The sequence below is a fragment of the Cyprinus carpio genome, chromosome A12 (assembly GCF_018340385.1).
Source record: "Cyprinus carpio isolate SPL01 chromosome A12, ASM1834038v1, whole genome shotgun sequence".
NCBI lineage: Eukaryota > Metazoa > Chordata > Actinopteri > Cypriniformes > Cyprinidae > Cyprinus > Cyprinus carpio.
The window spans coordinates 2,962,452-2,973,928 of record NC_056583.1 but is presented as its reverse complement, the minus strand read 5'-3'; the positions used below and the strand labels follow the sequence as shown (position 1 = coordinate 2,973,928).

The window sequence follows — 11,477 nt, the reverse complement described above, 5'->3', positions numbered from 1 at the left end:
AGTTCACACAGAAATAATAATCCTGTCATTATTTTATCAGATAAAAATTGTGAGTGTGATTTAAAAGCTTTAGGTTTACTCTGTTTGTTTGCAGGGCTGAAAAATGTTGTGATTACATATCAATATGACTATATAATAATAATAATAATAATAATAATAATAATAATAATAGTAGTAGTAGTAGCAGCAGCAATAATAATAATAACCATTATTATTATTATTATTATTATTATTAATGTATAATACATAGTAGTGAATAATATTAAATAATTTATTATTATACATTAAATAATAATAATAAATTATTATTAATTTATAGTCATATTGATATATATATAATCACATTTTATTATTACAAAATAAACAATTAAATAAATAATTTAAACAAAATAATTTTAATTACATTAAATATTAAACAACATAAGAAATACTGTCATTGTAATGTTTCACTGTAAAAAAGTATTAAAGAAAAATAATAGGATAATAATATAATTTATAATAACAATTTTAATCTAAAGTACAACTGTAAAATTATTATATGGCTGCCTTAATTTCTTCATTTTCAAATGATAAACCATTGCACTAAATCATACTGCAGTATTGATTAATTGTGCAGAGAGCAAATGATGAAAGCATGTTTATTTTTAGGTGAACTCTCTCTATAAAGATCTGTGTGTGTTTATCTAATAGCAAATTTATTTATTTAATTTATTTAGTTTAACAGCAAGAAATTAGGAAGGTATGTCCTCATTTAGACAGGTAAATGTTAAATAAATGTATATAAATATTACATTTTAATGCACTTGCCAGATGTTTTTATCTAAAGTCTCTTCCAGTGCATTTAAGGCATATTGCATATGATCATGCATGCATCAACCCATGACCCCGGCATTGCTAGCAGCAGCATGCATGAACCATACTTAACCAGGTAATAAAAAGAACAAATATATGCTTTCAACGCAATGTGCAAGTGCTCTGAATAAATGCATCAATGTAAACGTGTGTGAGAGTGTGTTTAGGCACCTGTGCCTGTGTTTATGCCTTTCTCTCTCTGGATCTGCTCTCGTACGAGTCTCTGTTGCTCCTGTAGTTCTCGTGATCCCTCCTCCCTGAGACGGGCGATCTACAACACAGAAACACGCAACCACACGCATTCCCAGAATTATTATATGCATAAGCAAAACAATACTCTGTGCAATTCAGCCGGCCTGACCCGCAGTAACCCGTCACTCAGACCCCGCACGACAAACACTGACACCTATCGGCTGCTCACTAATCAAACCAGGCATTACTGCAGCACCGGACAGAAGATTACAAGCAGATGCAGGACAGAACGTGAGTGTAGACTGATAGAAATGTATGTATCTTAAAGGAATGGCTCATGCAAAAATGAAAATTTGATGAGTTTGTTTCTTCATCAGGTTTGTAGAAATGTACCACTGCATCAGTGTCTCAGCAATGGATGCACTGCAGTGAATGGGTGCCGTCAGAATGAGAGTCCAAACAGCTGATAAAAACATCACAAGTAATCCACAGCACTCCAGTCCATCAGTGAACATTACTTGTGGATTATTGTGATGTTTTTATCAGCTGTTTGGACTCTCATTCTGACGGCACCCATTCACTGCAGAGCATCCATTGCTGAGAAATCCGCCAAATGCATTAAAAAAGCAGATACTGTATCAGCTGTACCTGGTTACTAGTCATCTAGCAGAAGAAAATGCATCCCTAATAACTCACTGTACATTTGGAGGGGCTTACAAGCACTTTTCTTACTATTAAATATCCATCACAAGCGCTTCATGAAGTTATAATAGACTTCACACAGATCAAATGAAGCTCTTACCTCTTCTTCTAATGTGCGGGTGATCTGAACCTCTTCTGCTTTCACATTATCTGCCTGTCGCTCACGCGCCTCCAAATCTACAAAACCAACAATAAAATGTTAAACGCTTTACACAGACAATCATACGGCAGCCCATTACTGCCAAGAAATAAAAAAAAATGTCACTGCGACTTTTATATCACAATTCAAACTTTTTTCCTTGAAATTCTTTCAGAGAACTACAAGATATACCTATCTACAATCCTGATTTTTTTTCCTTGCAAGAGTTTGCATCTCACAATTCTGTTTTTTTTTAACCTTTCTGCCATGGAATAATTTTTTTAAGAGAGAAAAGAGTTTATTTTTCACAATTCAGACTTCTGTTCTCTGATTTAACATGAGTTCACATCTCGTCATCATTATCACTTTTTTCTCAGAATTGCAGGTTTATATCTTGTAATTCTTGTGAGATATAAAGTTGCAATTATCTTTTTTATTTTTTCTATTCCGTGATGGGAACAAAAAGTTGTAAAAGATGTAAACTATGTAAAATATCTTGCTTTTCTGTCTTTTTTTCTTGGAATTGTGAGAAATTTGTCTAAATGTAGAGATTTTTTTTTCTTTTTGTTTCTTGGCAGAAACATGCCTCCACACAATCGATGTCTTCCCATAATAACGGAGCAGAAATGAGTGAACTTGATGAAGAGTAGCTGACCGAGTTTAATCTTCTTCCTCTTGTCATCTAGCTTCTGGTTTCTCTCCTCGGCTTGTTTTTTAGCGGCACGGACCTTGTCGTAAGCAGCCTGAAGAAAGAAACACAAACGTACAAATGATCAAGTGAACATCCTGATGAAGACCATCAAGTATTTCTATTTGTGTCCCTGGAGCACAAAAGCAGTCTTAAGTCTCTGGGGTATATTTGTAGCAATAGACAACAATACATTGTATGGATCAAAATTATAGATTTTTCTTTTATGCCAAAAATCATTAGGATATTAAGTAAAGATCATGTTCCATGAAGATATTTTGTAAATCTCCTACTGTAAATATATCAAAACTTAATTTTTGATTAGTAATATGCATGGCTAAGAACTTCATTTGAACAACTTTAAAGATGATTTTCTCAATATTTAGATTTTTTTGCTCCCTCAGATTCCAGATTTTCAAATAGTTGTATCTCAGACAAATATTGTCCTCCTAACAAACCATACATCAATGGAGAGATTATTCATTCAGCCTTTAGATGATGTATAAACCTCAGTTTCGAAAAATTGACACTCATGACTGGTTTTGTGCTCCGGGGTCACGTATCAGTGTGAGAAGACCTCAAGATGACTTCAAATGATTTAAAATAAGACGTAACAAGATTAAACAACAGATCAGACATTTCTTATTATAAGTCTCTGAAGAAACAGTTTTTCTGCATTCCTGGAAAACATGCATAATATAAGTGTTTAAAACTGCGATTTCTAGACCTAGAAAAGTCATGGAAATTAATCTGTATTATGAATATGTTTGTTATGATCAGACAATATTTGTCTGAGATACAACTATTTGAAAATCTGGAATCTGAGGGAGCAAAAAAATCTAAATATTGAGAAAATCATCTTTAAAGTTGTTCAAATTAATTCTTAGCAATGCATATTACTAATCAAAAATTAAGTTTTGATATATTTACAGTAGGAAATTTACTAAATATCTTCATGGAACATGATCTTTACTTAATATCCTAATGATTTTTGGCATAAAAGAGGAGAACTATTAGATGGAAGGCCTTCAAATACTGTTGCACACAATGGAGTCAAAACGATTGATCTCGTCTACTGTAACTGTGCTTTATGATTCATAACGAAGCATGATGAGTCTCACCTTGGCAGCGGCGTCTGTCAAAACCTCCAGAGCCTGAGACAGCTGGTGGAAGAGCTCCGCTGCAACGAAGAAGAAACAAAATAAATCACATTCATTTGACTGTAAAACAGTAAAAACTCTTGCACTGGTATAATACCTCCTATCTGTTCAGACACTCGACTGAACAACCCTGAAGAAATTAACGGCATCAGATCATAGATTTCTTCACTGTTTTATGAACGTTTCCTCTCCAGTGCATTTACTGAAACTCAACAGCTCGGTGTCTGCACACATTTGCATATCAAACTACTTTAAATCCTAGGCTATTTAATCATTATTTTAATGTATTTGTTTTTTCTAAACCATTAAAAAAGCGAAAATATAATTGCAAAACATTTTTAAAGCATATTATCCATTTTCGCCAAAATAAATAATTAAAATACACATAACGATAATAATAATAAATTATTTACATATTCATACACAACACATCAAACTGTTTTTAATTACTTATTTGTTGTTTTAATCTTTTCCAAAGAATTAAAAAAGAAAAAGAATTACCCCACGCTATCCCTTTCTGCCAAAATAATTAATCAAAATATGCATACAATTTGAATAATGATAAATTAAAATATTTAACTTTATTTATTTATTGTTTTAATCTTTTCCACAAATTTTCACCTCATATTATCCCTTTCCACCAAAATAATAAAAAAATGCATAAAAATATTAATAATAAAGATATACATACACAATTTAAAGTCCATTTGGTGAGCTTATTCTTTTATTGTTTATAAACATTATATGATGTTATGATAATATGATTTATTTTTAAATATGATTTTCTCAATATTTAGATTTTTTTGCTCCCTCAGATTCCAGATTTTCAAATAGTTGTATCTCAGACAAATATTGTCCTCCTAACAAACCATACATCAATGGAGAGATTATTTATTCAGCTTTCAGATGATGCATAAATCTCAATTTTAAAAAAATTACACTTATGACTGGTTTTGTGGTCCATGGTATAATATATATATATATATAATATTATATTATTTATCTTTTTTGTTTTTGTCTTTCTATTTTATATAGCATGTTTCAAGGTTTATTGTTGAAGAAGTAAGTGCTGTAGTAGTCTGACTCCTGCTAACGAACATGTTTCCTTCATTACAGCAGGGTGCTGGCGCTCTCACGAAAGCTGTTCCGCTAATGACACCCCGCTGCGCTCCTGCGTGTAAACGCGGGTCCCCGCCGCAGCACACGAGGGGCCGCCGGACCCCTAATGACTCGCTGAGGGCACGACTGGCTCTGCTCTCCGCTAACAAGCGTCTGCGAGCTCCGCTTTCCCCCCAGAGACCCCCGTGGAGCCAGCGGCTCGAGTTACAGCGATACCTGCACCATTAACAGAGCGAGCCGTCCGCACGCACACCAGGTCAAATGTACACCAGCGGCCAGAAGAGTTTAACATGCTTCTGAAACAAGGCTCTTCAGCTCATCAAGGAATGCGTTTATTTGATCAAAAATACAGTAAAAATAGTGAAATAATATTACAGTGTAAAACAGCTGTTTTCTGTGTGAATATCTGTTAAAATGTAATTTATTTCTGTGATGCGCAGCTGTATTTTCAGCATCATTACTTCAGTCTTCAGTGTCACATGATCTTCAGAAATCATTCTAATATGATGATTTGCTGCTCAAGAAACATTTCTGATTATTATCAATGTTGAACACAGTTGCGTAAACTGTGATACATTTTATTTTTCAGGATTCACAGATGAATAGAAAGTTCAAAAGCACAGCGTTTATTTTTATTTGAAATATATTGTATCTTTTTAAATTTTTTTTGTGTTTATTTTCATTTTTCATTTTTTTTATTGCATCTTTGCTGAATAAGTTTTTTTTTTTTTTAAATCAATTAAGCACCTTCTCCCCTTTACTGTAATGCATGGCATATTTGAATTTTTTGTAATTATTTATTAATGGTGACTGTAATATATTTTTATTTAAACAAGCACTATTTAATAAAAATATTATTATAATAATTATAGAATATTATAGGCTATTTATTAATTTAGAATATAATAATTATATATATTTTTATTTATTTTTACATTTATTTTATTTAAATTCTATTTTATATTTACTTTTTTCTAAACTAGAATTTCTTACATGAGACATCACCAAATTTAGTGCCCTGTTATAATTATTTTTTAATCTTAAACCCCCATTAATTTTGAATTAATTTGAATTTTCCATTAAAATATTGTGCAGCACGGCTGTGTTCAACATTGTTAATAATCAGAAATGTTTCTTGAGCAGTAAATCATCATATTAGAATGATTTCTGAAGATCATGTGACACTGAAGACTGGAGTAATGATGCTGAAAATACAGCTGCGCATCACAGAAATAAATTACAGTTCAACAGATATTCACACAGAAAACAGTTATTTTACATTATAAAACATTTTCACTATTTTTACTGTATTTTTGATCAAATAAATACAGCCCTGCTGAGCAGAACAGCCTTCTTTCAAAAGCATTTAAAAATCCTAATTATTCCAAACTGCCGCCAGTGTGCCGTGACCTCTGCCTGACCCCCGCGCAGACAGACGACTCTCGCGTGAGCGGCCATATGGTACTCTGCATATTCCATGATTTCTGAGAAAGCAAACCTGCACCATAACCCATTATGCCTCGTTTCCCAGTTTTGACTTAATCAGGAATTGTTGAAGGCCTCCAGAGACCGCAGAGAGAAAAAAACGGCCCTCGAACACGCCATCTTCGTCCAAGGTGCATTTTTCCTGACACTGAATGATTTTCCCAGCATTGATTATGCACATGTTCTGGGCAGCCGGAGTCACGGGGGGTCTAAGAGAAGCCACATGCTTCAGCTGCGAGCGCTTGTGCCGTCTCGTCTTATGTCACGCTGCCTCGTATCTGCCCTGATTGTTTGGTCTCAGTTTGGAAGTCTGTGCTTGTCTTGGCCTGCTTAGTTTTGACTGGTTTAAGCCATGAATTTAGCCATATCTGATCTACAGTGGCTTTATGTTGTTGACTTTGTGCTTGAACTCTCATGAAAATAAAGTCCCTCCAAAATCAACTGAAACATTTTGTAGGATATATTTTGCAACAACAAAAAAAAGGTTAATGTGTTCAAGGAATTGCAACATTATTTTCACGGCAATTAAGCAACTTTTCCCTATTACGGTAATGCATGACTACATTTTCTCTTTTTTGTTATACTCATTTATTTATAGTGATTCACATTAGATTCTCATTTTTATAATAGCTTTTTTTTTTATTAAAATAAATACTATTTATATTTTATTAAATATAAAATAATATAATAATTTTAATAATATAATTATAATTATTTTCTAAATAATCAAAAAATGAAAACAACAATAATATATTTCTGTATAATACATAAATACATTTTTGCATTTTATTAAAATTATTGTTTTAATCTAAAATAATATAATAATTTTAATTATACAATTATAATTATTTTCTAAATAATAAAAAAATGAAAACAACAACAATAATAAAATATTTCTTTATAATACATAAATACATTTTTGCATTTTATTAAAATTATTGTTTTCATCTAAATAGTTCAGTATTTAAAATACCAGTATGAACAAGTATAGATTATTAGTATTTTTTATAATAATATAAATTTTAATTAAAATAAGCACTACTTATATTTGTATTAAATATAATATTATAATAATTTTAATAATGTAATTGTAATATTTTTTATAATATATAATAAAAACAAGAAAAATACTTTATAATGTATTTTATTAAAATTGTTATTTTTTTAATTCTTATACAAATCATAAATACTTAATTCTTACTATAAACTAAACTTTTGCCATACAGTAATAGAAATGAGAATAAGACGATGAGGAGAATTTGGTGGAGTTAAATGCACTTAATTGTCCTTTGCAGACTATAATTTCTTGTGATTGGAAGTGAAATATGATCTAGTCGTGTTCTTGACAGGCTTGCGTGAGACTCGCCCTCGTACTCATAACCAGATTTAGTGCCCAGTTTTAATGATTTACTGCAGGGTTTCTCTTAAAGGCTCATATGCTGGAAAACAGGAGTTTCTTGCTCCTTCCAAACAAGGACATACATTTGCTGAACCTGCTAAAATAACTGATTCAGAAATCATGTGACGTCATAGACACTCGTTAAACTATGACTGTTCATATTTACATATCAACACTAAGAGTTAAGTAACTTGAACCTCCCTGAAGAAGAATACAGAGAGAGAGAGTGAGGAAATGATCATGACAAACAGGGCTGGTTTTTGCTGCATGAAACCTTGATTAATATTACAAATATTCCATTATAAATACTTGTAATTTTAAGGAAAAAATAACGCATATACTGTATGTGTTATGTCAACAAGTAAACCATGGTAAGCCAGTCCAGCCCACCTGACTATCACACAAGAGACAGAAATGTAAGAATAAATACAAAAATACAAAAAAAATGTTGAAATATGTTTTTCAATATGGAAAAATACATGTGGGAATAAACAAATAACTAACTAATTAAAAAACAAATAACGAAAGAACAAAAAACATTTAGTAGAAAAGAAAGAAAGAATAAAACATTTAAAAGAATAAAATAAAGTTTAGAAATAAACAGAAAACAAGTGGAAAGAATAAAAAGTTTTTAAAGGTTTAAAAAAATTAAGTTAAAATACAATAAATTAAGTAAAAAATTAAAAAGTAAAAATAAATAAAAAAATAAATACAGGAAAGAAAGAAAGAAGAGTTTAGATTAATAAATAAATAGATAAATAGATAGATAAATTAGATAGATAAACAAATAAATAAAAATAAAGTTTTTAAAGGTTTAAAAGAATAAAAATAGTTAAAATACAAAAAAATGAACGAAAGAATTAAAAAGTTACAAAAATAAATACAGGAAAGAAAAAAGAAAGAAAGAAAGATAAATAAATAAATAAAAAAGAATAAAAGGTTTAAAAGAATCAAATAAAGTTAAAAATAAACAGAAAACAAGTGGAAAGAATAAAAAGTTTTTAAAAGTTTAAAAGAATAAAAATAGAGTTAAAATACAAAAAAAATTAAGGAAAGAATTAAAAAGTTACAAAAATAAATACAGGAAAGAAAGAAAGAAAAAGAAATTAAGAATAAAGCGCTTAAAAGAATAAAATAAAGTTAAAAATAAACAGAAAACAAGTGGAAAGAATAAAAAGTTTATAAAGGTTTAAAAGAATAAAAATAGAGTTAAAATACAAAAAATGTGGGAATAAAAATAAATAAATAAAACAGAAGAACAAATAACATTCAGTAAGAAAGACTAAATTTAGGACTGAATTTAATTAGAAATTATTTGTAATATATTCCTTTATTTATTTCCATTATTATATGATTATTATATGATTATTATATCAGTCAGTGGTGGACGGGGGTCTGCATCGCTCACCAGCTTTGGGATTGTCAGGGTTTTTATCAGGATGACAGGACAGTGCTTTCTGTCGGTACGCTTTCTTGATCTGCAAAAGAGCAGAGAGAAGAATCAGACCCAGCCGCATCACCGCAAACATGCGGCCCGATATCACCGCGCCGTTCTTTACATCTCCTTCTCCACTGTTTCTGCCGCAGCTGTTTCACAAGAACAAACGATTATACACAACACTCAACATGACTCCAGACTCCGAGGAGCTCACGCTTTCCTGGAAGACCCGAAGCAGCAGAGATGTTTCATAACAATAGACTGCGGTCACGTCCACCGCAGCCCAGAAATCCTCCGAGCCGAGCGTGCACACGTCTATACGCCAGGAGCTCCCATGAGCCTCTGGGAATGTGAACCGCTCGTCTCATCGGGTAGACAATGGTGTGTTTCTCATTAGACGCTGTCCATCAGCGGACAGAGACTCAAACCGGCTCTGACACGATTAGCTCACTACATTTATTAACACTATCTTTTGCAATCTAGACTCATTATGAAGCAAACGAATGAAAACACGCAGCGACATACTCGTAAAACACTTCCTAATAAATCAGAGACAATGTTTTAATGGTTTATTGCTTCAGATTACAGTAAAATATGAGCTCAAGAAAATCAGATTCAATAGACTTCTGATCAAGTTTATGATTATTCTCAATACCACACAGCACCATCTTATCATTTATAACCGTTATTAATTTATAACCTCTGTATGATACATGTGGGAAATAATAAACATCGAAATTAACTTATTTTATTTTTAATTAAATTAAAATAAATAAACAAAAGAAAGAACAAACAAATAAATAAATAAAACAAAAATTTCACAAGAATAAAATAAAAAAAAAGTTAAGTTTAAGATAAATGTTAGGTTTTAGATAATTTTATTTTAATTTTTTTATAATGAAAAAAATTTCACAAGAATATTTTACAAGCATATTGCACCAAATTGCATATGTTTTCTCAGTTTGAGTCTCTCAATATATATGAATATAAGAAAATATGGATATAATTGAGCTGTTTTTCCTCTATATTCTAACAATGTGAACCTTTAGCCTGAGGCATCAAATATGACACGCATTAAAAAATATATGAATATTTTTTGATATGATTAAATATTGTTTTTTGTTTTTTGTTTCAATGAAAAGATATTTTTAATTTAAAAATTATAATAAAATAAAATAAAAAAAATCTAGATTTTCCGGTCTATTTTAATTTCAATGAAATGTTTGTTTTTTTTAATGATCTATTTTAAAATAGTAATGACTTTCTATCTCACATCTTTTAATTTTTTCCTAATCATTTTAATTTTTATCTCATAGTTGTGACTTTTTGTCTCATTATGTTTTTTTTTTTTATCTAAAAATTATATACAGTGTATAATTGGCTTTTTATCTCATAATTGTCATATATATATATATTTATTTATTTATTTATTTATATTTTAAATAAACTTTCAATAAACTGTTCCATTTAAAAAAAAAAAAAAAAGAATATTCTGACTTTTATTTCATATGTCAGGCTTCACAGGGTTAAAACAATCCCAGAAGTCCCTGTGTTCATGAACATCTCCAGCTCATTATTTACCTCAAAAACTGTTTTATTTAAAATTATATTGAATATATATCATTTTTAATATCATTTTAATATAATGTATCTGTGTAAATATCAAAATACTAAACTTATAAGATTAATTGAATCCAATATTAGTTGTATGTGATTTTATACAACACTTCAGTAAATAAGAAGTCAATATTGTGTGATATTTTAAACACAATATTGTCTTTTTTTCTCAGTTTTGCCAACAAGAATATTACCTGTAAAGCCACAGCAGAATTGTTGCAACACAGCAGCGTTTAGTTTCTGAATGAATCCGCGTTTTGAACGAATCGTGTGAATCAATGATTCAAAGACTCGTTCATAAAGAGAGTCGTTTACTTCATTCCTGGATGAATCAGCCGTTTGAACGAATCGAATGCATGAAACACTCATAAAGACATTTACTGCCACCTCCTGGCAGGTTTAGTTTCTTATTTAGAGTACTGTTTTATTAAAAAAGAAGGGGAAAACACTTTAAAAGGACAGTTCATCCCCAAAAATTAAAGTATGTCATAATTTACTCAAACCTGAATAACCAACTGTTTCAGTTATCAGTGACTTCCACTGCATGAATGAAAAAAGGTTTCTCAAAATAGATTATCAACTCACTGACAGCTCTAATATATATATATATATATATATATATATATATATATATATATATATATATTATATATATATACAATTTTTTAAAATAATTTTAATATAAT

At 30.3% G+C, this 11,477-nt stretch overlaps 1 protein-coding gene across 2 annotated transcripts in view; it reads right to left on the bottom strand.

The window, feature by feature from the left end:
- The window catches only part of dnajc17 (DnaJ (Hsp40) homolog, subfamily C, member 17), a 54,578-nt gene that overhangs the window by 41,383 nt on the left and 1,718 nt on the right, over window positions 1-11,477 (bottom strand). The window contains exons 2-6 of one of the 2 annotated variants that reach the window (XM_042767148.1): window positions 9,145-9,214; window positions 3,695-3,753; window positions 2,541-2,628; window positions 1,847-1,923; window positions 1,030-1,123 (exon numbers count right to left, since the gene is read on the bottom strand). In XM_042767148.1, the coding sequence (XP_042623082.1) occupies window positions 1,030-1,123; window positions 1,847-1,923; window positions 2,541-2,628; window positions 3,695-3,753; window positions 9,145-9,214 (388 nt within the window). Of the gene's footprint in view, window positions 1-1,023; window positions 1,124-1,846; window positions 1,924-2,540; window positions 2,629-3,694; window positions 3,754-9,144; window positions 9,215-11,477 lie in introns of both variants that reach the window. The other variant, XM_042767147.1, reaches the window with a different exon arrangement.